Source organism: Cheilinus undulatus, linkage group 20 (assembly GCF_018320785.1).
Source record: "Cheilinus undulatus linkage group 20, ASM1832078v1, whole genome shotgun sequence".
NCBI classification, from domain to species: Eukaryota; Metazoa; Chordata; class Actinopteri; order Labriformes; family Labridae; genus Cheilinus; species Cheilinus undulatus.
The window spans coordinates 22458277-22484992 of NC_054884.1; the positions used below are offsets into that span (position 1 = coordinate 22458277).

Genomic DNA, 26716 nt, shown 5'->3' on the forward strand with positions numbered 1-26716 from the left:
ACATTTTATCATGTTTAAAGGTCAAACGGCACATTATCATGTATTTTCCAATAAATTGGAAGGGAAGACACCTTAAACATGTTAATGGACCATATGGGAAATCTAGCAGGGCACTTAAAAATGATTAGAGGCACCAACCCTCTCGCTCCACCAATCGGATAAAGCAATGATCCGACTTTATCAATGTTAAAGTCACAGAGTCATTGGTGGTATGATTGTAAAACCCTATGTTGTTTGCCTTGTCTGTCAAAGTATCTCCTGTATCAACAACCTGAGACATTATCCTGCAGCACCATGCAGAAAACGTTGCTACGTAATGTTAACTAAACATTGTAAACATTATGGCCACCTTCAGCTTCAAAACATGAGCTCGTCATATCATCGTTTCAACCTGGTGTTTTTGTTCTTTCACAGTTTGACACCGGTGTTAATGTAGTGAAAGGTTGTGTCCAACTGTCAACAGTTAGTTTAACACTGATTTTGGCAGCATGCTGACTGTATGCCTGGGTGAGCTAAAGGAACAGGGCTTAGAGATAGGGAAACTGCACGTTTATTGCCATTCTCTTAATATTGACTCAGTGTTGAAGTCATTTTCTTTTACTTCTGTGCCGTTCAGAAAGCTTCTCCAGATGATCTTCTCCCATGAATAAGCTTTTTTGTGGAGGAAATGTTCTTGTTTTGGAACCTATCAAGCTCTCTGCTCCAATGAGCCGCTATGAGAAATATTTCAGCCTATGAGATAATACACCATACTCTTGACTTTTAGAACATTATCATTTAAAAAAGTTTGAAAGCTGTACAATCACTCAGCAGAGCAAATATTTTTATTTCATTATCACATGTACAACATACTGTAACAGTCTCTTTTACTCCCTTCATGACTTTTTTTCCCAGTGTGCATTAGTAGAACAATATTAATTTCACAACACTTCAGTATTATGTGGTCAGTGATTATTCAGATCTCAATATCAAAAGCACTTGTGGTTTAAGAAAATGAGTGTCATCTCAGCCCACAGTTTTCTTTGTTTTCTTTTAGTCTGTCCAGATTTTCTTTATGAAGTGAAACAGCAGAGTTCACTCGTTGACATTTATGAATGACTCATAAAAGTTGGCGTGCATCATATTGTGCTTCATTTACTTAAACACTTAAAGAAGGAAAAGCATTTCAAAACAGGAAGCAACACAAAAGAAGTCAAGACCAGATCCTGCAAGTTAATGTTATTTTTTACCTTCATCTGCACACTCACTTTTTTCTGTCCTTTTTCCCTCCCTTTTGTGTCCGTGACCCTTTTTGCCAAATTGTTCAAGTATAAGCGCAACTTCCCCTGATGAGACCACGGCCACAGAGAAAAATAACAAGGAGAGATTTGCAAAGGATGGACAAACGATTCCTCAAAGAACTCCACAGGAAAGCATTCGTTCTTGTATCGTCCTTTATGCAGTGCAAAGATTTGACAAGAATTCACCAATAAATTAAGTTCATGTGCAGTGCATATGGTTTCATGTCCATCAGCACATGCGCACGGATCAGGTTGCTGGTCCTACATGAGTGCACAGCTTTTGGCCCGGTCCTTTCTGATCGCAGGCGTCTGCTCATGAATCTCAGTCCGAGGTGGCTGCTGGGAGACCCGCTTCAGGCCGCGGCGTGATCCAGCACGTTTGAGCTGCGGCCGATGGATGCGAAACACAGAAGACAGTGTGGTGACATGGAAAACGTCACGGACGCTGTTCTCTGAGTACTTTGAGGTGCACTCTGCGTAGGCCACAGCACCGATCTGCCTCGCCAAATTAGTCCCCTACAAAGAAAAGTAGAGAATATGGTTGTTAGGAGAAACAATAAAGAGTTTTAACTAATATTCAGAACAAATTTAAGGGAAGGCAACTTTTTGTGCACAAGACAGGACAATAGTGATGGCCCTGTTTACATTTTGCATTTGAGATGCATTGTACCATGACTGAACCTCAGTACTGCATCAGCATCGTACATTAGCAAAGCATCTTCACTGATGACCTGTTGGTATCCCTACATGCTGTGTCCAGTGAGGCTGTAAGAATAAATGGGGTTGAATTAGCCATGAGCTAGGAGGCTAGTGGCACCTTTTTATCAGCTTTTCTCCCTCATATTGTTAGATATACTAAATAGCAAATAAATCTTGTTGAGTAGTGGTTAAATTGAGTTCAAGACGACAAGTTACAATGACGTCAAGATGTGTTGTTCATGAACAAGCTGGTTTAAAGAGCTGGCTCCTGTTTGAGAGACAGTTCCCTTTTTTCAAATTTTGTTGTTGTTTTAACCTGATAAGATCCTTTTCACCTTTCACCTTTTGGCTTTCCAAAAACAGTAATAATTTCTGCTGTTAGAATTTTTATTAAATGATAATAATTTTCCCCCCAAAAAAGTTTAAGAAATTTGCTTGAAATATTGGGAGAATTAACTGTTTGGATATTTCAGGGAACTTGCCAGGAATTTTCCAGTATTTTCATGAAAATTAAGAGTATATGTTAGTGTATCTTTGAGAGTTTCATTTTTTTTTTTCAATTTCGTGGGAATTATGGTTTTGTCTGAATGTTTGAGCAAAACTTTTCTAGAATTTTTGTGCATTTTCATGGGAATTTGAGAAATATATTTGCAATTATTTGAGAATTTGATTGTGTATTTCCAAGTATTCTCATGGAAATTTAGAAAAGTATTAATTTCCTGAGTTAAGTTTTTTATTTTTATTTTTATTTTTTGCAACAAAATAAAACGTAATTTCCTCAGTGAGAGTTTCTGTTGCAAATTGATGAAAAAAATTAAACTCTATATGGAGGTACTCTGCCTTTACCTCGGCACAACCGGAGACTCACTGTCCATATCTATATACAATCACTTATCAGCATCTATTTAGGGCTGTTATTCTGAAATTATTCCTCCTATTTTGGAGGCTGCAAAATCAAACTAACCTCCTCAGTAACCCTAAAAAGCTCAGGGAGACTACCTTAGGAGCAAATGATTGAGGTCCTTCACTGACAGCATAAGCACCTTTTTTGCCATCTTTTTCAAGTTGCTTCTGTTTCTGTTAGAATTATTCCTGCAGTTTTAGAATATAAACATTTTTCCTGATACTTCCCTCTGTTTGTGTTTATATTTGTTTTCTGAAAGCGAGTGAATCAGCCAGAGAGCTGCTGAGTGGTGGTACTTAGAGCTATGGCAAGATAATTGTGTTTGTGTGTTGAAAAGAGACAGTAGGGTCATACAGTGGAAATGATGCTTTTGCATATCCTGAAACCACTTGCACCTCTTGAATTCTGCTTAAAGCCTCATGTTCCCAAACGGAGTGAAAAGTAAGCATTCCCATATCACGACAGTAGGTTTTCACAGCTATACTGTGAGTGCTTACAGTGAGCACCAACATTCCTGAGAAGTTTATTATGATCCCCATTTATTACACAATGTTCCTGTTTTCTTTTTGTGGGTATCAGACCAAAGACTCCCCACTTAATAAAAGCCTTTAATCTCAGAGGCATGATCGCTAGCTAAGGCAAACAGAAAGCTAAGATATTCCACACAGTTATGAAATATTCAAGCCTATCTGTGCAGTTTTAACATTCAAGAATAAAAGCTCTGCATACTCCCAGCACTGGTTGACACTGTCTTAAATCTAGGCTGGTTGGGCTTTATATGATGATGTCATTTTACTAAACTGCACTCTCGAATGAAGACTCTAGTTCAAGCTCCAATCCACAACATTTGTTTTTAAAAATGTTCAGTCATAGTTATGTGTGGTATTAAGTTGTACTGGAAACTGTTAAGGATGGTTGCCTCCAGTGTAGCAGTGGCCAAAGATGTAGCTATAGTATAGCGTCAGTTTTAGCAGACCTGGACCACATTTCTTTATTTTTTTTAAAAACAGCAAAAAAACCACACTGAAAGCTTTTTGTGACAGAAAAGATGTTTTTGCTCCTCTGGCGACCTGTGTCAGCATGAGTTTGTGATTGTTGATCGTTGGGTTAAGCACTGTGAGCGGCCATGGTAGCAACTAGCTTGGATGTAGCTGTAGAAAAGCAGCAGTTTAATCAGACCTCGACCACATTTCTAAGATACTTCTGCACGTCTGCAATAGGCTTCAGCATGAACATTTAGCCACAGACAAGCTTCATTGTTCAAACACTACAGTCACGCTAGCCTGTGTAGCTAAGGTTAGCTTTGAAGCTGCGCGTTTCCTACCTCATTTTGTTTTGTCACTCTGATTGGCCCGCAAGAATGTGACGGAAAGAACATTCGTCCAATCATGTTCAGAGAATTTTTGGAAAAGTCCTGCCCTTCCCAATGCTTTCTAAGGAAGCTTTCCCAGATAAATGTGAACTATATCCATGGAGTGATATATGAAACAGTCTATCTGGCATTTTAGGTTACACATACTACCCTAAGCTAACACTACTGTCTTCTAGCTTGATGTTTGTTAGCTATAAAACAGATATCATAAGCTAGAGGTAATTTTAGCTTCGAAGTACTTGAATGCTCTTCTTTTATACTCATGAATTCAGGATAATACATTTTTGTAAATATGACAAATGTTTTGTTCACTGTTTTGATTCTGTTGAGTTACAGCAGAGTAGACAAACATGCTTTAGGATCATACTGATCATGATAGCATCAAACTTTTCAGAAAAAGAAAGTAGGCCTCTGTGTGAGGATTTAATGTATAGTGACTGAAATGGCTGCAAGTTTCAAAGCTGAATTGTTTCAGTCATAGCTTCAGTAAGATTTTTGCTGTGATCAAATGTTTCTGTTAGATTGAAAATAAATCACTCTAAGCAGAAAAACCCATCTGGGATCTTGATGGACCAATTTTGATGTCATTACTGACAGGAAAATGAGAGTGGTTACATTTGCTTCACGGAGGTAAGGGAAAATATTAATATGTTGACAAAAGGCTGCCAAGAAGCAGGAATTCAAATTTACATGAAAATAGCTTATTAAAATTCATGCATGCCACTGTTCATTGCTTCAAAACACAAACAAAACAATTGCATTATCGCACATCCGCCTGTTTGTCTCTATCTTTGTTCAGTCTCAGCTCTTTTATCCTTCTCCTGTTTCCTTATTTGTTGAAGTGATGATCTGCAGCACATTTCATTCTCAAAATTAATTTTCTAAAGTTTTGTTTATGTGCGCATGGGATGAAAGTAATGGCTGTCATTTGTCTTTAATGATTCTTTTAGATTTGTACATTAATCATTTTTACTTGGCAAATTAAAATTGCTGCAGTGTAAAATAAATACAGAACAGGAATGGTTGAAAAAAACATACATCAGGTTTGCTTTAAATCTTAAAGTTGATTAAAATACTGCTTAGGCTTAAGGATAAAACAACATTTATTCTTACTTGTTCGTGGGTGACAGGGATGAGTCTGTGTTTGGAAAGCTCTCTCAAGACGTTGAGATCCGTCCTCATGTCCAACTTGCAGCCAACCAGCACCACTTTGGCGTTAGGACAGAACTCCTGTGTCTCACCCTGCCACTGTGTATCACAACAAAAATGCATGTTAGTGCACAAAGACAAAGGTAAAGTAAAATATTGCTAAGGCTAATATACAAATGCACTGTAAGAGACAGCGTTATGCCTAAGATGTACTGAAGCTCTGAAGATCGTTCGTTGCATTGCTAAGTGTTCAGACACATCAGTATAACACTTATATCTTGCTCTTAGCTATCTCATCTAAAAAGCTTGGCTGTTGATCTGGTCTGAGCCTAATGTCGAGTGATGAAGCCGTATCAAGTTTGGCTTGACACTGTGTCCTTGGTTCTATTTCTTCCCTGCTTATGGGAACTACCAACCAGTTGCTTTGCTGACTGTGTCAACAGGTAGTAACACGATGTCCTGACAGCATGTGGGCGGAGCCTCCTGATCCTCTTTTTTTTTTTTTTTTAATATCAAACATGCTTGATTTCAATGTTTGACTGCCTCTGATGGAATACTCACAATATTCTGTGAAAGTGACCAGACTGGATAACACCGGGAACAAGACGTTGCATACTTTTAGAGCTCACAAACACAAATAGAGTGTATGGTGATAGTTCGAGATCAGCTGTCAGCTATGATTTGCTCTAGGCAAACTACTGGCTAATCGCTCTCATGCTGCCGTATTCAAACTGCTCTAGTCTGGCTATGCTTGCTGCTCCTTCTTCCAGACACTTTTTGCAATCCTCCTCCACCCCAGCTCTTTTTTTCTTCTTCAGACTTAATCAATGTCATTCTGTTGTCACTAATGCCTGCTCTGCTGTGGGTTTTTCTGCGGCTTCTCTCCCTGCCTCAGGCTTTCCTTGTAGGTACAGGGAAGGCAGGAATGTGAGCTGTTCCTGCTTGGGGGGGCAGGGGGATCCCAAAACAGCTACAGATGAAGATAATGGCAAAAAGTGCAAATTAATAACTGCTAATGAAGAGAAATATTTATAGCCACAAATCATGTGTGTTTTGGTCCTTGCTGAACTATACAGTGTTTGCAGCCAGGATATTATCCATATTCTTTTCTTCATTTTTGTTGCTAACACAGGCCAGGATGGCTGAATGGATAGATGAAAATCCAGAGCAAAATTCAAGAAATTCAAGACAAAAAAAAAAGATAGAATAACAAAAACAAACATGACATAGGCAGAGCTACTGGGTATGCAGACACTCATGCAGGCGCCAGATGTCGAACACTTTCATTGTCCTCCATACTTGTTTTTCTTTTGAGTTCAAGCAAGTTTCTGTGAGATCTTGTTTCTCTGAAAACACTACCTTTAAATCATTACAACAAATGGCAGGTTTGTGGTCTTACGGTCTGGCTGAGGTCTAATGTTGAGAACTGGTTGAAACTGGTCTTTTATCTATGGTCTCGTAGGTTTTGAAATCAGTCAAGAAATGAAAACTGTCTGATGTTTAGCCAGCTTCAGTTTGACACCTGTAGCTACGCTGCCTCACATCTACAGTCCCATTGGAACAGAGCTATAGCATGTCTAAACAAAAACTAAAACCTCTAAAATTATCACTTGTATATTTCTTCATGCCTTGAGATGTGAAATCAAAGCCAATAACATCTTGAACTGGTACTTCAACTCAACAAAATGTGCTCTGTAATACAAACAGGATACAAACACTGAGAAGTACAATGACGAATTTCAGCTGGAGCATACGCTGAAGTGTATGCCTATAGTCATTAATGCAACAGGAAGACAGACAGACATCCTCATTACATTTGACTGACATGACTCACACTGTTAAACCTTTTGTCTCCATGACACCAGCGATTATCTCCTCACACCATGGCACGGACAGCCACTTCACACACTTGTTTCATTTGTTCTCCTTTACAAAGAGATCTTTTTTAATGCTGGATGTGTCTGTGCTGTTGTGAGCTCCAGTGTGTTATGCTGTTGTGCAGAGTGAGCTGTTGCCTTTCACAGGCACGTCCACCGAACAGTATGCAACTGGTAATAAGCAGCAATTTTGATGAGTCACAAAGGAGCCATGGAAAGAGCGGCTTATTGTTTGTGTTAATGTTAAGAATAAGTGAGAGTTTTGTCCAGAATGGAGAGCAGAATGAGAGCTGTTGGAGCTGAGAGTCTGTTCATCAAAAGGGGGGAAATGAAGCTGCAGTTTTAATGACTTCAGCTGACTGTAACTGCATATTTAAACCAAATACACTTACCTAAACCACTCAGGAAGGCTGTAGCTATCATTGAGGATGCTCACTTCAGGCTCTCAGAAAGATTTCTACCAATTTACAAGATGTCTACCAGTTTAATGATGCAAGAGCCTACAATTATGCTTTAAAACTTAACAAGACCCCTCTGACAGACTGTTCATCTGAGACACAGAACAGATACACACACTAAAAGGTTCAAAACAGAATCTGATTAAACTTTCTGTAAGGTCAGGGCAAAGGTCGGGAACCTGAAAATCCAGAAAATCTTTGAAGAGCCACAAAACACATTTGAACCTTCCAGTGTAGCCATCCACTGATGTTTGATCACACTGAAAACTTTCCACTTTGTCATCATTTTGTTCTTACTTGGAATTTTAATCATAATTTTTATTATGATGCATTTATGGATTCAGAACTACAATAGAAACAACTGTGTACATATTTTTTTATTTCTATCTATAAGTGCTACTATCAGCCAGCAGTTATTTATTTTTATCCTTAATGATACTTATTTAATCATTAGCATTATTTCTTTTCTGCACACACTCCTTACACCTGCCATCAGTAAGAGGTTATGTAGGATATTGTAGTAGCCTACTGTTCACGTACAGATGAAACCTTCTCCCCTTCATCTCTTCTCTATGCTGCTGTCTGTCCGTCTACGTCACATACAGGAATGTAGTGGGAAAGACGCGTTTTGGCCCGACCAATAAACAACAGCATCCATGATCACTGGATCACAGACTTCATCACCAATATAATCAGAAGGACAAACCAGATCAATCATGATCATCACTCTCAACATCCAGGAGAGTAGAATCAGCTGCTTACAGCCTTAGCACCGCATTAACACGTGGCAATTTCAGCACAAACATCAACAATCTCATCTTTTACAATACAAATACACACTCATACACTAAACCTTACATTCATACATGCCAAAATTATTTTAAATCATCAAACTTATCAATCTTTTGATTCATTATAATAACAACTTCACAGCAGCAGAGTGTAGCTTACCTTACCTGTTTATTTTGCTCAAACAACCCACTACTGAGCCCTTGGCCTCCTTTCTGGCTTTCTTAACCTGACTGATGGTGTTAAGTGTGAACTTGTCTTAGTTTTTATGCTGTTTTTAACATTATCACCATTCACATTATCCACTTGCACTACTTTAGTCCAACATACGCACCGGTAGTATGAACCTTATCAAAGTTGATATGATGCATATTTAAGTTGATAAAATAGGCCTATTTGTAAAAATAAAGTTAAAAGTGAATGAAAGAGCTACACATTTATGGATAAAATATACAAAACCTTATCAATTAGAAAAAATATTTGGGAAGGGGCAGAGCCTTTGAAAAATACTCGGAGGCTGACTGGATGAACGTTCTGTCTGTCACATCTTTACAGGCCAATCAGATCAACAAAACACATGACATCGTAGCCCCAAACCGCTACCGACGAATAAACTCTATAGCTGCATAACATGAACCATGGCGGCTGTAGACATGTCAGTACATGACTTTTATCGTTTTTGAAAAGAAAACAACTCACTGCTGTTCTTTGTTCTTCTTTCAACGAAAAATTGTCGTCAAGTTCTGATAAAACTGACGCTATAGCAGCATCCATACTAATGTCTTCCACCTTATCTGCACCGGCCTCATAATTGCTTGCTTAAGTCACGACTCCACCGTGCCCAAAAATACTGCCCATCGACGCTGATTGGTCCTGTCACTTTCTAACCAGGCCCAAATGGTTCAGATGGGAGCTTTGCAAGGTGGATTCGCCAGTAAGAAACACGGAAACGGGCGAATCCATCTACTTTGCAAGGTTATAAAAACACTCTTACACAGCAAATGTAGCTTAAGTATCTCCGTTAGCTGGGTATGCTATGTAAATAACTGAGCTAGATACAATGTATCTAAAGTTAGAGCTCACAAAGCTCATGGATGTTTATACAAACTAAGCTACAAAGCTAACATTAACTACAGAAAAATGTAGCTGCATTATGTGTGTAGTTTACATAGCTATGTTAGCTTTAGCTACATTTACTAAAGCTCACATTGCTAAAGCCTACTAAGCTACGTTTGCTTACATAATAATAGCCAATGTAGCTAAGAAAGATTAAGCTAAAGCTAAGATGTAATGCATATTCACTTCTAAGATGGGTCAGGGACGGCATCTCAGATTAACAGTCTGCTAGAGGGGGTGTATACAGTCGTGGTTAGGGAGCAGGTTCTGTTCACCTGATTACTCATCCTTCCCCTACAGCCCTCAGACGAACAAGCACACAGACGAGGTGACAGACAGTAAATGAAAAATTAGCCCAGACAGTTTGGCTGGAGACCATACATCTCTGACAGCCATCCTCAGAGATCTTTTGTGTGAGATGTCATCTGTCAGAACAGAAGTGCTGTAATATGCCAGTACGTGTTTCCAGTTTTAGATTTTTTTTTTAATTTCAGCATTATTCATAAAGTCTGACAGTTACAGTTACGTGAAATAATCACACTGCAAACACTGACAACTAGGAACATTTAATAAAGAGAAAAAGGTCAGAGGTCTAATCTGGGATCAAATCATGTATCAACCCATTGAAGAAGTAGTTACACAAAGGGTGGCTTGCTGTAGCTTAATTAGCTTTGGCTAAAGCTAACATAGCTATGCTACCTGCATAGTTAACATTAGTATGTGAGCCAGTGTAGCTAAGTTAGCTTTAATAATGTGGGCTTTAGCAAACCTAGCAACAGCTAACATAGCTAATGTAGCTGCTTTGTGAGTTTAGCTATGTAGCTAACGGAGCTACGTTTGCTGTTTGTTTTCATGGTGGACAAGCTTTCTTTCTGTCATCAGACTGTTTACTCTGCTTCATTAAACGTTTTGTAATCAGGTTTGCAGGTCAGGTTTGATAGATTTACCTATTGTCAAGGTTTACTTGGGTAACAAAGCCCAATGAACTACAAGAAAAGGTACAATAATAGTAGGAGGAAGAAAGTGCATTGAATGAATGGATCTCACTTTATGTGGGGATAAGCCAAAGGCACTGCATCGAGGTTTTAAGTATGAAATATGTGCACATCATGCAGGTCAAGTTCAATTCAGCAGCTTTCTCTAAAATTAGTTCTCTGAGTCACAATATATATATTTTTTTATTCATTTGAAGAGCCTTCTTTTAGGCTTATTTTCATAGACCAAGTCACTTTTTGTCTTGTGGGATCTGACAGCACTGTTCAGAAATCAAAGTTTATTCTTGGCTAAAACAACTTTACCTACTAACTTCTTTCCTAACCAACACAGTAAATGCTAGGTATTGGTTTCTGTTGTAATTACATGCAGTGACGACTTGGAAAATAATATATTTGTTAAGTATATTTTGTTTAGATTCAAGAAATTGCTAAACTTTTTGTGGTAGATCAAGTAAAGCTACATTTTTAGCAGATGTACAGTACATCTAGCTCATGAAAAACATTTTCCTTTTTTCCACCTGACCTCATGTTGTCCTTTTGCTTACTAGAGATGGTGATTAGAAAAACCTTTGATTACAATTACAGTCTGACATTGTGCACACTGTTATTTGAAGTCTTTCTTTTAGTATACAAGCATCATGCAGCTTTCACCAATTTCCTCCACAAATAATGTGATACTTCAATCCAAAATGCAGAGGGAGGTAAGACAGAAAAAAAACTGTGAGAGGGTAGCACAAGGGTGCTTTCAGGCTTCAAGTCACAAAGTTACAAAAAGAAAAAGAAAAGGTGAGAAAATGTCACTTGTGGCACAGCAAGTGTTGAAGCATTGCAAAAAAGTTGAAAGCCAGGACAACATCTTAGGTTAGGTAATGCTCTAACACGGGAGATTTAGATGAGCATTTGTAGGGAACAAAGCGACAAAAGAAGGACTCAAGGGGTATTTTTGTAGCTTAGTATTTCTGTGAAAAGAAAATCCGCTCTAAAAAGAAAATTGGTGAGGCTGACAGTTTGTCAGAAATGGCAGAAAAAAGAACTTCACACTACGAGGGCGTGATTTTAGAGTCGAAGCTTGCACATGGAGCGTAAGATAAAACATAAGCCAAAAATCATGACAAACACGCCAGACAAAGCTCATCACATTACTTAGGCTCTTAAGCTAGACAGGATAAAGATAAGTTATTATTTTGTATTTGAATAAATGGACCCTTCAACGTGTCACTTTGGCATCCTGTGTATGCATTGTGTGATCTTTTTTTAATTTTTTTTCAGCACTATAACAGCAGGAACTTAAGGTCATCTGATGAGGTCAGTGGTCAAGTTGGTTCTCAAGTGGACCCCCTACAGACCAGAGGAGTCACCCACCATGAAAGATTTGGCTTTTGTCTTATAGTGATGATGTCATTGATGGATGGCGATGAAGACTGCAGGAATGTCTTGTGAATCAAAAAGGTCAAACACTTCATCACATTTAATGTTCATCAGGAGTGAGTGAAAATGGAGGTCTAGCAGGATTAAAAGTGCTACTCTAAGGTCAGAAACAGGGGAAATATGTGGTAGCCCTAAGAGGACATGCAATTTATTCCACTCCATTTCCCTGTATAACTACTAATTTTGTTATTTTTTGTCAAGGCTCAGAATTATTCATGTTGTTATATTGTGAAAAAAATGCAGTTTTTCTGAGATTAGGACTTACTTGCGATATTTTCTAAAGATCCTGAGAATTAAACTGATTACCACTGAAATTTTAAAGTTTTGTCTGGAGATAAAGATGCAAAAAGTCACATTTTTAGGAAAACAACTGGAAATTTAACTGTAATTTCCAGGAACACAGGAAAATCTAATACGTGTCTTATTAGGGCTTCCATAGAAGTTCTCATGTAGGGTTTTTGTGACTTTAAGAAACATTTAAGATCCCCGTGTTAATTTTTAAAGTATTCAACACAGTCTGGCTGCAGACTGCAGATCTCAGAACCCCCCCAAGAGTACTACAGTGAGACGCTGCATGCTAAATTTTTCAAAATAAAATCAGATAAAATTTCTGGTCAGGGTAAGGGTTAAGGTAAGGGTTATGGTACAAAGAGTCAGAGCTGAGAAAACAGTCTGCTTACAGGGGAAAAAGCTTGTCCTCTATAAAAACACTCCATCACAGCTAACATAGCTAAGGCTCATGCTAACAAAGCTAAGTTATCTACATAGATAATGTAACTATGTAGCTAAATCTAAAGCTAATGAGGCTATTAGCTATATAAACTACTTAGGTTACATGGCTTTGTAGCCAATTTTAAAGCTACCATACTACATTAGCTAAGAGAGCTATGTAGGTAACATAGCCACATAACTAACAAAGCTAAAGCTCAAAAAGCTATGTTAGCTACATTACATTATGCTACATTTGCTAAAGCTAGGCCATTTTCGAAGTAGTTATGCAAACCCATAAGCTATGCATAAGCTAAGCTATGCCTAAGCTTTATTAGCTAAAGCTAATGGAGCTAAAGCAAGCCACACTTTGCGTAACTACTTCTAAAGCAGGTCTACACATAATCTAATCTAGGCTGATTTTTTTTTTTTTTTTATGAAAAGAACAAAATTCTAAATCCTGGTGGCTACAGATGGATTTGGGATTGTAAACAGCAAACCCAAACATAGTTAACAGGACAACAATATAGACCAGATTCAGCTAATTGACACCGCTACAGCTTCATGCTAGCTTTGACTAAACTTCTACAAGCTGCTTGTGTACTTTGAAACCTTTATGTATTAAATCATTGCTTAGCTTTTCAGCAAATAACTACTGTTCTGATACACTTTAATGTATGTGTTTAATGTATCTATTTAATGTCTATTACAGGCATAATTTTGAGCTAAAAAAAAAAAAAAAAAAAAAAAAGCCAAATCCCTGCAAACAGATTTGGCTAGCATGTTAGGCTAGCAACAATACTTTTTAACTTGAGTGTTTCCTATAGTGTAACTTTCATGTGTTATTTCTAGCGGGGCTAAATGCTTTTCACTTAGACTGGGTTCAATCCTGGCTGAGATAAAGGTAAACTTGTGTTTGTGAGTCGTAAACATCCAGTTAAGGATGCTAACTTGTCTGCTCGCTGACTGTGGGTTTTTTGGGTATTTCATTGGAGGCAGTCTGACATAGAACTGCAAATATTAAACATGTTTGATATTTATCAGGTGCTACAGTTTTAAGGAGAAGTTCATCATACATACAGACTTTACCATCACCTTTTCTATCTATAATGTTTTCTGTAAAGGAAATGTTTCTAGGTTAAGTTGAAGACAGGTTTACGGTGACCTTTAGAGTCCCTATAGCATGCAAGTTACGTAATAAGTAGGACTTTAAAATACCAGAATTTCTTCTCTGGGGCCACTCTGTCGACTGATATCTACACAGGAGACAAAATGTACCTGTCACTCTGTTCACTTCTCTTCATATGACACTGACCTTTTTCAGCACGCTGTCCAGTGTTTCCGGACGGCTGATGTCAAAGCAGATAAGCACGGCGTCTGCATCAGGATACGCTAACGGCCGCACATTGTCGTAGTAGGCTGAACCTGTGGGCGACAAACACAAATAAGCATTGCTAATGTTTCCAGGTAATGGAGTTTCTTTGAGAGTTAACTTTTCTATGACACAGTGAGTCCTTCCAGAGCACCTTCAGCTGTAATAACTATGATTAAATGTAATTACCATGAACTAAACCACTCTGTGGATGAAAATGAGTGGGTGTGATTCATGGCTTTCGGATCTAGCAGAGAGGCCTTGACCACAAACCATCCATCTGTTTGTCTTTGAGTTAAAGGACGGACAGACGTGTGACAGCTATATAATGACGGGCTCACATAAAGGGTCACCTGGAATTTCAGAATGGCATGTTTTTCTGTCGGGGGGGGGGGGGGCCCGGGCTGAATTGAGCATTGTGACCTGGGGAAGGGGACACATTCCTTTCCAGAGGGGACAAAATTCCCTCCATGTTTCCCTCTTTGTTTCCAACACTACAGGCTTTTGTCGCCACACATTGTGGCCATTTCACAGAAAATGTGTTTGTCAGAAAATTCCCACAGAAGACCGATAAGTTTAACACACTGCTGCACACACACCCCAAACAGACGCTATGTTAGTTGATTGTTTCCTGCACTTTCTAATAATATCACTTACAGTTGACTGGGATATCTAGCAGGGATGCAGTTTATATAAATCCTTATTGCAAAGGTGGCATCCATCACATTACCACACTTGAAGTCACTGTGCTCTTCAGAACAACGCATTTCATATCAAAAATGTTGATGCCACGTATTTTTAACCTTGTGATTACATAATAAGAGCACTTTCTAGAGGGGATCATACAGGTACATTATGTGTGCCCCAAAAAGCAGCCATATTTATCCCCGTGTATGTCATTCTGTCAGGATATTGCCCCCTAAGCAAAACAAATGCTTGTGCACGTGTATTGCTTTGGTCAAAAATGTCAAACTAAAGGCCACTACCAATTTTCCCCTGTCTCTTTGACTGATTCCTGCTCCCAGGTTTCACACACTCTTTATTCACACACTCACATCTCACTTTCACTTTTCTGCTTCACTTTTGTTTGAAGGTGCAGCTCAAGTCATTACATCCACTGCAAATGGGAATGATTAATTCAGTGAAAGGAGAGGGGGGAATGGAGACTTGAATTGATTAGGCAGTCTCAATAAACCTGCTGTAGGCCTCCATCAGTGAGGCAGCTCAGTTTCACTCTGTCAGCTCCACATCTGCAAAGACAGCAGCTGGGATAAACCGTACTCTAAGCTTTAGTCCTTGAGTGTCTTCTTTTGAAATCTCTCTACTTAACTGAGTAAAACATCAACTTTTTCTTTCTTTTTAAATGTGACCTGCTTTAATTTTTTCTGAGTTGTTTTTCTACCTTTTCGTAAAACATCCAGATCTTCATCTCAGCCCACCTGATGCCTTACAAACTGTATTAATGAAATACTGCTGGCCTAATCTGTGCAATAGGATGAGTCCCTGTTAAAGAAGTCATTTGCAGAGCTGCTGTGTTAGCACTTTTGCAAGTGCACCAGGACTATACAGACTACAACTGCAGAGTCATGTATTCTGGTCAGCTGTTAGTAGAGGAACTGGTGCAGACATTTATGATTTTTTTGTAAATTATGAACTTTCTGTCCAAAATCTGAAGTTACTGAAGGAAGATCGATATAAAAAGTGTTACTTTTTTAACTTTCTCCATTTTTGATTCTGTCCCATTGGCACCCAAATGTCTCTGTCAGCCTTTAAAAGTCCAAACCAGTAAATAATACACTAAACAGTACGGCTGAAATATAGTTTTGACATTGTACAAACCTCAAAATTCTGACTATTAAAATGACTCCTGACCATTGTTAACTTTGATTTTTTAATTTTGAATTGTAGTATTATTGGATGAAATAGGCAAAGCAATGTTAAATCTATTAAAAAGTTTGATAATAATCAAAGTTCTTATTCACAATAGATTGTAGCTGTTAGCAGCACCAAAAAGCAATGTGACTTTGTAATGCACCCACGCTTCCTTCTTCAGTGAGGTTTAGCATACACTATAAAGCAAGTAAGAAAATGTCGACTGGGAGTGAGCAGTACAACACAACACAAAAGGCTACTATTGTTGTTGTAGTCCACCTACACTGGCAGACTAGAACCAGAATGCACATGAGCGTAGGCTCAGTCCTTTTCTCATTTTTACCCATACCCTTTCTAGAGCCCCTTTGCTCCTTTAAACAGAGTTACAAGGGGTAGTAGTGAAATTTCGCCTTATGAAATGGGACAAAAATGGGTCATCTGCAGTTGTCGACAGCGTTACTTAAACAGAGGCGACACCAACACCAGGTGTTTCTACCTTTAGTGATTTGTTTAACTGCTTGTTTTGAATCAAAAGGACAATAATGCATTAAAACAAAATTTTCCATTTTTGTACACCATCTTGAAAATGATTCCCAAAGCATTCTGGGAGATTTCCTGTGACACTTCTACTCTTTATAGGGCACTCAATAAAATACTTGGGAATACCAAAATGTAAGAATATTATTGGTGGAAATCCCATGACTAAACATTTTTGTCCAATATGTTTTTATTATTATGGTGAAAATCAGGATCAACAAAGTGATCATACATGGTTCCTTGCCTGTTTACGGTAAAAATAAAACACATTAAATGAAGTGTATATATATCAAAATGATAAAAAATGAGAAAATAAACACATATAAAGTCAAATGACTATTGACTTACACATTAAAAGTTTTAAGTTTTTTTTTCAAATACAAAATACTCATTTGATACACATATTTTTTTCTTTTTAGGAACATAATGAAACTTCAGTGAGGAATCAACATGCTGCCACTCAGTAAAGCGCTGGACATGGGACAGGTCAGACCTCACAGCATCATCTGGGATGGCTGCAGTGTCCCCAAACAGCGTCAGAGACATCAGAATTGGTGAGGTTACCTTTAGAATCTGACCACTTATGAAGGCAAGACATGGCAGGCTTCAGAATACTAGAACTAATGGTGGTCCCACCAGTTTTATCTTTTAACTCCAACAGGAGACCTCTAATTATCATAAATCCTGAATAACCTAGTGAATTTTAGCAATGATGAGACTCACAATAAAATGAAAATAAAAATGACTGTATGCCTTATACACACATATATATGTATATATATATATATATATATATATAAATATATATATACATATATATAAAACTGTTGTACTGTTAAAAAATTGACCAAAATTCCATCACATATTTCACTGTTTATACCATTTATATATTTTTTTGTGATTCTATCAGAATACCTAAAATAATCAAAAATGTTGAACGTCTGAATGAATGTAAGCAGTAATAAGGCTCACATTGAAAGTGAAAACTGATCTAACCCACATGTGTTTAAAAACTGTTATGATGTTATAAAAATGACCAAAAATTCCACCTATTTCATTATTTATACCTTGACAATTTCTTTAAATAAGTTAAATTTACCACAGGATCACTTCATTATTTTCCAGACCTGTAGCAACATCTGACCAGAGAGACTACAGAGAACTATTATCCTAAATCAAAGTGAGTTATTTGTCAAGAAAATAATCTTTGTATGGCTGTCTAGATAAACTGGCCATATGTCTTAATACAGAAAACATTTTACATCCCTAAACAGGCTCATGTCCAAATGTGGCCCCTACATTTTCACACTCAAAATTTTAGTAATTAATAGAAATGCTCTGCAAACAAAACCTAGCATAGCATAGAGTCATACCCTTATAATGTATGAGTTTTATAAATTTACCATTGTTAGTAATGATGCTAGGACCATTTCTGTGGACCAAAAGAGATGTAAATCTGTAATTTTTAACTGCAGAACAGCTCATTTAAATTTGTGCAAACAGCACAGGTACACGGAGAGGCTATTAACTCTGCAGCACAGTTAGGGAAGCATTTAACCTTTTGTATTTTTGAATTAGGTATCATCTATCTGACTCATTTTCACAGGTTTAGTGTGCGCAAATTTAGTGCAATCATTCTGTTTTCATTTCCAGAACATATTTTGATCCAAACCTATTAAACATATTTGTTTCTTTAAAAAAAAAAATGGAAAGATACCTAGTTTTCTCAGTGGTAATTTCACAAGTTATGCCTGCTTCACTTTGCTTTAGGCTTGGCCGACATGTAAGACAAAGCGAGCTGTTTATTTAGCACCCAGTCAATCAAATTTAGCAGATTTCTGTTCTCAGGAGTATTAAAGTTAGTTGTTACTCCTTTAGCAGTAATATAGTTGTTTCTTCTCCTGCCAAGCCCTTCTTTGTTCTTTATCCCTATCCTTGCCAGAATAAACAAGCATTAAGACTCTCCTGAGATCGAAATCTCCCCACACTTGATTTCTCCTTTTCTTTTCATCAGTGGTTCCAAAAACAGACCTTTTAAGGCAAGTTTGGGATAGAAGACTTATTAGATAAAGCTGTCAGAGGCTTTTGATATGTGCCATCAGCCATCCAAGTGACATTCAGGAGAGAATTCCAATAAAGATGTAGTTATGTACATGTATAGTAGTAAAATTTAAGATAGGAATGATGATCAGGCAATCAAAACCTCTCTCACGTCCGCTGTTACAGTCAGTTTTGCAATTTAAAATCGTTCACGTTGGAATTTCATGAAAGAAGGTTGCACATCAGAAGTGAAGAATACACAAGATTTTTTTAACCTCGAACTTTTGTGTGGGTTGTTGTTATTCTGCACTCACAAGCATTTATAAGCAGCAGAAAGCTGCCAAAAGGAAGCCCCATATAGCGATTTTTATGTAACAATAAGAAGGTAAAGACACTGGCAATTCTATGAGGTGTTAGTGGAGACTCTCAATAAGGATGAGTATTAGAAATTCACCTGGCTCTAGCTTGTCTCAATTCAGGGGCTACATCCTTCAGAAGGCACATTTGAAGGCTGACTGCATCATAGTGGCACATTTTAAAAGCTCCATCAAATGCAGGAGCAAAAATGTGTTCTTTCACAGCAAACAAAAGATGCATATGGTGCATGTTTCATGACCAAGTGCATCCCAATCAGGGGAGGAGGACCTTAGTAAGAGAGGTGACCAAGAACCTGATGGTCAGCCCTCCACCAATCTAAGCTTTATGGCAGAGACTTGGCGGAAGCCTCTCCTCAGTGCGAAACACATGAAAGCTCACACCTGAAGAACTCCAAGACTGTGAGTAACAAGATTCTCTGGTGTCATGAAACCAAGATTGAACTGTTTGGCCTCAATTCTAAACATTATGTCTGAAGGAAACCAGGCACCAACACCATTTCAACAGTGAAGCATGGTGGTGGCAGCATCATGCTGTGGGGTGCTATTCAGCAGCAGGGACTGGGAGACTGGTAAAGGTTGAGGGAAAGTTGAGATATCCTCATTAAAAACCCATTTTGGAGCGCAAAGGACCTTGGATTGGGCCGACCAACACAGCTTAGGGACAACTCATATAAATTTATATAAAAAGACTCAAAGCTCTAACTGCTGCTAGAGGTGCTTCAACTAAGTAAGGAGTAAAGGGTTCAATATATGCTAAGCTGACTGCACTAGTATGAATGTTAAGAACATTTTATCCATCTATTTAAAAAAAAAGAAACATCAGAAATATGAATATTAACACTTTTCTTTTAATGCTTCAGTTGATGTTTAAGGTTAAACTTGGGTTAGATATAACTTGTAAATTCTGGTTAAAGAGCCTTTTTATTGGGTATATTTTGTATATTTAAATACTTCATTTATAGGAAACCAAAAGTTCTTCATGCTAATTTCAAATCATTGATAACTGCAGTGCTACCTTTAGTTTTATAGGAACAAATTACACACAAACACGAGCACATACACTCAGACAGCAGAGCCAGCCTCAAGGTTCCATGATGTCAACTAATCCATGTTCAGCACTCGAGCAGCAGCTAATGTGTATTGATCTGTGAGCTTTTTGACCCGCCCGGGGGACCTGAAGTATGATGCCCCTCATGGAAAGATTTCCTGCTGGTGTAGCAGCAGCAGCAGCAGCACGGGAAAAAAAAAGCAAAAAAAAAAAGTAACCCTTCAGCCCATCTGTCTCTGTCTGAAAGCCTCTGATCGAGAACAAACTCCAAAAACCACTCAGACAGCGAGTACTGCTTGTATTCACATTTCCCCAAGGACAATATGAGCATCTTTTAAGTGTTTTACAGCTCATTTAACTTGTCTTTTAGTATATTTACATGAAAAAACCATGACTAGAGCGTAAAATGTAAATATCCTGCCTTAAAGGAAAACAGGATCAAGAAATGTACATGAATTTATAATTCAATATAAAATGTCAGCTGTGTTAAATGTGTGACTGCTGTACGTTTGTCAAAGTGACGCACAACAGTCTGAGCAAAAGCAATCCCACGCTGTGACTCCACATGGGGTTGTCATGCTTGTGATGGTTGAAACTCACAAAAAGCTGTGTTTCCTTTCTTCTCACGTCTGTTTGCTCTGAAGAAAAGAACACATGCTGCCGAGCGAGTTGTGTCCAAACCCTGTTGTCGTTTCTTTTTGTAATCCACTTGTGTGCCTCTTTTTGAAGGATGAGCCCTCGGCTGTTTGGAGACGATTTGTCATTGCTGAAAGACTGCTGTTGAACTGATATGTTTAACAAGAGCCCTACAAAGCTTTTACAGTCACACATGGAGCCACGTTTAACTCTGGCTTTGAAAATGTAAATGCACAGAGACGAGGCAGCACAACAGGACAGGAGAAGCCAGATTTTTTACTTAGATGTGACAGCCTGTAATTTATAAAAAAAGAAAACATGAGGCAATTCTTATTTCAATGTCAAAGAAGAGGCAGAGCCTTTGAAGGAAAAGTCATTAAAATTACATGAATGCAAATGTACTGAAACAGCTGTTTTTTGGGGAGAATAGGGCTACAACTTCTGACTATTGTGAGGTAATGTGTGGCATAGTGTTTTTCCAGCATGCACACAAAAAGTCACACTTTTCACTCTGATTTTACCCAGACTTTGTTCTATCAGCCCCCTAGAATAATTGCCATGTAAGGTCAGATGAGCCAAACATCACATCAACTAGGGTGCAAACTTGATGCAGGTGTAGCTGATTTGTTCTCTTTCTTGCCTGCCAGTATTTCTTAATACTTGCTGGTTGATCCAGGTATATTTAGCACTCACAGGCTTAGGCAAAAACTGTCATTACTCCATCAGCTTGGTTTTCCGCAGCATCTTTTCTTACGTCTCGTCTGGCCTTGAAACCTCACTCTGCTGTAAGACAAGGAAAACTTTAGGCTGTGATGGACATGGGAGAACAAGCACCTCAAAACATCTTGGAAAGGGTGCGGAGTTGAGGATAAGACATGTCCAATCCATCAGCCGCAACATCACACCATCTTTGGTGCTTCTGTTGATTTGATTATTAGTTATAATGGCATAACTATCCAACCAAAAGCTAACTGAAAGTGAAGCTATGGCATAAAAGAGACACAAGTTAGTTTGTTATCAATCTAATTTTAAGAGAAAAAACTTATTTTTCACAATCTTCAGGAAAAAAAACCCATCATTCACAATTCTAGGGAGTCACAGCAGTCTTCCTGATTGGATGAGCCTGCATATACCCACAAACTTTTGCATAAGGCTTCAATGAATGAGCGTAACAGACTTGTTTTTACCACAGAGAATGTGGTGAGTGTAGTATGAATAAGAGCAACCTAAAGTGATCAAATGACTCAAATGACAGAGGAATAACAAACAAATATATCTATGGATACCGCCAGCTTGCTGTCCCTCCACTACAGGCTGTCCTGGCATGCTCGCTCTCATTAGTTGTTTTGGCACTCTGTCTGAGGCACCTCGAATTGAAGTAAACATCATGTTTGATATTTACAACTCTGATCAGTGAATGAGGAATATAGAAAAAGAGTCAGTTGCAACTAGGCTCGTCATGGGAGGCAAATCTTGCCTTGAATCAGGCTTATAACTGATTAAACAGAGAAAAAGATCAGAGGTCTAATCTTGGATTAAATTATGTGTAGACCTGTTTTAGAAATAGTTATGCGAGCGGTGGCTTGTTTTAGCTTTAGCTAAAGCTAACACAGATACACTAGATATGTAGTTAACATTACAACATAAGCCAATGTAGCTAAGTTAGCTTTAGCAATAAAAGCTTTAGCAAACATAGCTAATTCAAACGTAGTTTCGTAAATTGAGTAGATAACATAGCTACATAGTTTATGTAGCCATTGTTAGCTTCATTCAGACAGATATGCATGAGCTTTGGGCACTGTAGCTTTAGCTACATCAGCTGCATAGCTACATTATCTATATAGCCCATGCAACCAATGGAGCTATGTAAGCTTGCTATTTTAAAATGTTTTCAGCTTTTTCCAGTAAACAGACTATTTACTAAACTTTATTGAACATTTTTTAATTTGGTTTTGCAGGTCAGGTTTTTTCACTTTGATCCTAACCCTTAAATTTAATCTGATTTATTTTGAAATTACTAGTGTGTATCTCTATTCTGACAGAGGCAGCGTCTAAGAGTAGCAGTTTACGAGCAGCCAGACCTCTCTCACTATAGATATATTGTGAGGATCAGGGTCAATGCTGATGTATAAAGTCAAAATTTGGTGGACTGCCAGTGCATTTTTTTGTTTTACATAATAATAATAATAATAATAATAATAATAATAATAATATCTTGAATTTATATAGCGCCTTTCAAGAAACCCAAGGACGCTTTACAGGAACACATATACATGGACAAACTATGTGAGGGGTAGGATGAGTGTAAGGGGTGGTTTAGTGAAGACTTTAGGCTGTGGTGAACAGGTGGTGCTTGAGACGTTTTTTTGAAAATGTCCAGAGATGGAGCGCTACATATTGGCTTTACATATTGGCTTAACCAACAATGCTGACATTTTCTCTCATATCTGACCATGAAAACAGTTCAGAGTTCAGAAAACCAGTGTACACAGGTTTTCAGATGAAAGAGAGGGTCTTGGCTTTTCGGTAATCTTTAAATGAAAAACAAATAGAGGAAGGAGGAAACAGCTCCTGCCTGAGCTCTTCAAACCAAACTTTGTGAGTCAATGACGATCTGACACACTGACATTTTTTCTGTGGGTTTGGATTAGAGGAACAGAACTTTTTAAGAAGTGAAGTCTCATTATCAGTAACCTTTAATGAGTCTCAATGGGGCAGGTTTTTAAATTCTAAATTAATGGGGGGATATTATCTCTTTTATGTTAAATATGGTAAACCTCATTAGTGATTTTCTTAATGCTCCAGAGATATCCCCTCCTTCTCATTTTGTATCAACCCGTAAAAGTCATTATGAAACATGCACTGTTATATTTTTAGAACTGTCTTTGGTTCGTGGAGCTCAGAGCTGTAGAGAAACTGATAAGACACAATCAGTCTGTGTGTCATACCTTTCAATATTCACGGCTCAGTGTGACTCAAAGGGAACAAAAACACATCTTGGGCTGTTTGCACTTGAAATCATCGTCAATCCACTCTTATGACATTTTTGTCTTCGGTCTGCCATCTCACCTCAGACGTTCATTTAGTTTCATAATCCTGTTTGTCCCAGTCATGCCCTTCTGAGGAAACAGTGCTCGTATTTTCAGGTTTTCATCCATTTCTGAAATGCATCCGAAGAGGAAACAGCAGCAGAATTTATTACTATTGATTATGTTTCCTCTGCTGTTTGCTCCTGCTGTGTGAAATGTGGGATAATACAGCTGTTTAGGAAATAACAGGAAAGAAATCAGCTCGTACCCTGTAACAGTGTCTTCATAGTCACATAAACTCTCTGAAGAGACAACACCGGTCTTCCCCTGTACAGAATTGTAATTGACTTCTGTGCAACTTTTAAGGTGTTGTGCGTGACATACTGGTGTGCAATTTGACTGAAACCATCCCCTCACTGTGCCAGAGAGACATCAGATTGTATTACTGATTTTTAAAATAGGAGCAGTTTGTTTACCTGACCTTTTTCTGTACCTGCATGACACTAGTTAAGCTAAAAAGTAACTATCTGGCTGTGTCCGAAACCACTCACTCATTCCCTACTCCCTATCCTCTATATAGTGAGCAGCATATAGTGGACTATATAGTGGACTCAACTGCAAAACACAAAAATGATTTCGGACACTACTCCAGCCACGGACGATGATGTCATCGCTGTCTCACAATTTAAACGTTTAGCAACAATGGATTGTAAATTTCCATGACAGTGGCTGAGGATTGAAATTAACGGTAGAATTTCACTGAAAACTGATAAAAAATTTAATGTATTTTCACAAAAAATAAAATTACTAATATATAAAAAAGTTTTATGTCTTAAGTGGCTAAATAATATACATTTTTGTGTGTATTATCACTTATTTTTGCATAAAGATGATGGTCTCATGTCTTGTAATCATCATACTCCGTTTTGAATCCTTAAAGTTTTTATATATGTTCCTGTGCTCCTCTCGTTCATCCGTCATGTTTGACAGCAGCAACCGCGATGCATTATGGTAAATATTGCTGGGCTAGTGAGCATCGGTTGTTCACTACTTTTCACAATGCATTGTGGGAGAGAATGAGCGCACTATATAGTGAATAGGGAGTGATGTCAGACACAGCCTTTGTCTCTCACCCATTTAGTGTGTACAATAGCTGAGCAAACCCTTTGTGAATCAGTCAGTGTTTTAGAGCTTAGTGAGAGAAACTGCTAGACTTTATTGTTAATTCTGTTATAAATTCAACCTTTTGTTTCTTTTGTATTAGAACTTTCTATTAAAAATGCACAGCTCAGTGCATTTCAGTGGCAAACCAGTTCAATAAAAAGAACATATGAGTCATTCTGCATCTGCATGGTAGAAAATATTCTTGAACTGAAGAAGCAGGGATCCTCCTAGGCCATTGATTTCACATTTGATAAAACTCAAATTATAGTTGTGTTTACTTGACAGTCTGAAGTCAAGAAACAAAACCTTTAAATTCAAATTTAAATTAAAAGGAAATTTTAAAAATTTCCTTTCAATTTCAAGCATTCTCAAACAAAACAAAATGTCCAAATATCTGTACTTTTCGACATATTTTAAAACAACAGAATTTAAGCACAGCAAACCAACTGGTATTTTCTTCCTCTTCACAGAGGTTGCCCTGGCACTTGATGCTTGATGCTTCATCTGAGATCTGAGGATATCCTAAAATGTTACAGTCTAGACTGAGCTTTTTGATTGGGATTGTGGGCCTGAACTGATAAAATATCAATACGTTTATTCAGGATCTGACTTCAACTGTTAAGACTGCCAATCATGCATATCTTTAGGACAAAAGTCATTCTAAAAAAATCTGTTACCTTAAAGTCTGCCTACTGAGCCCTTTTTGTACCGTATCCTGTATCTAGTCTCGTGTTTCGTATTTGCAGTGATCACATCAGAATCTACTGTCTAGTTCCAGTGAATATTATTGACACACAGAACACAAAGTTGTCTTGGTTTGAAACCTATACAGATAAATAAAAGGTGTAAAAAAGGTGTGTTCACTTCTAAATACACAGCATATTCAATTAACAATAGCATGTGCAAAGAGCTCTTGCTGATGAGTGTTTTTTAAAGCAATAAGTCATGGATTTGTGTAACTAAAGTACCCTGTTTTTGTTGTCATGTGTACTCCTCTGCTTCAACACTAAACAATAGTTTGAGTAGCAGCCTGGAGGAATGAGTGATGCTGCCACTGACAATCACATCAAGAGGGAGCTAGTTTTTCTACAATATGCATGTCAACAGTGTGACAAATTTACCATACACGTTCTTCATTGCTTTGTAAGACAAATGGCCCAGTCTTCATAAGAAATACTTAGCCTATCATATTCTTGTTAAAGCATTTATGGAATGTGTTTCCTAAGATGCCAAAGTTCACTCAGACCCAGTCTATTCCACTTGAAGTTTTGTCATTGTGAGTTTAACCAAAGAGAACACAGAACTGAAAAATTGTGTGATGTTTTAATGTGTTTCCAATTTAACAGGCACAGAAGGAGAAAACAGCCAGAGTGCAGAGTTTTTCCTGAAATCAGCAGTAATCCTTCAAGAATCCTTAATCTTACTGACAGAGTGACATCTGGGCTTCCCTCCCCTCCACATTAAACCTCCCTGCTCCTGTTGAGAGTTTACATGCTGTCTAAGCAGCCTCATGTTTTGGTTTATAGCCCCATATGTAAGGAAAACATGAACCTCTGGTCCTTGGATGTTGGTTCATATCTTTTGGTGCTCCTATACTTCATTAGGAGTTTCCAAAGCCATACAGTCAATATTCAGTTATAATAACACGTCTGTTTTTTTAACGGGGGTGAGTGCTGTTAAAAGGCTTTGTTCCAGTCCTCCCTTTTCATAAGCAACTGAAAAGAATATGTATTACAAAAAATAAAGGAACATCAAACTTTATTTCAAGGTACAACAAATACTACGATAACTGGTTAGCTGAGCCTACAACTAGACAACAACTATCATTAACGTTTAAATTGTAATGTCAGTGAGGAGAATCTCTAT

At 37.9% G+C, this 26716-nt stretch overlaps 1 protein-coding gene across 1 annotated transcript in view; it reads right to left on the minus strand.

Moving 5' to 3' along the window:
- Positions 1-1415: 1415 nt before the first annotated feature.
- LOC121528318 (rho-related GTP-binding protein RhoN-like) overlaps positions 1416-26716 on the minus strand; it is a 51656-nt gene continuing 26355 nt past the window's right edge. The window contains exons 3-5 of the mRNA XM_041815705.1: positions 14091-14200; positions 5369-5503; positions 1416-1796 (exon numbers count right to left, since the gene is read on the minus strand). Of these exons, the coding sequence (XP_041671639.1) occupies positions 1542-1796; positions 5369-5503; positions 14091-14200 (500 nt within the window). The 3' untranslated portion in view covers positions 1416-1541. The remainder of the gene's footprint in view (positions 1797-5368; positions 5504-14090; positions 14201-26716) is intronic.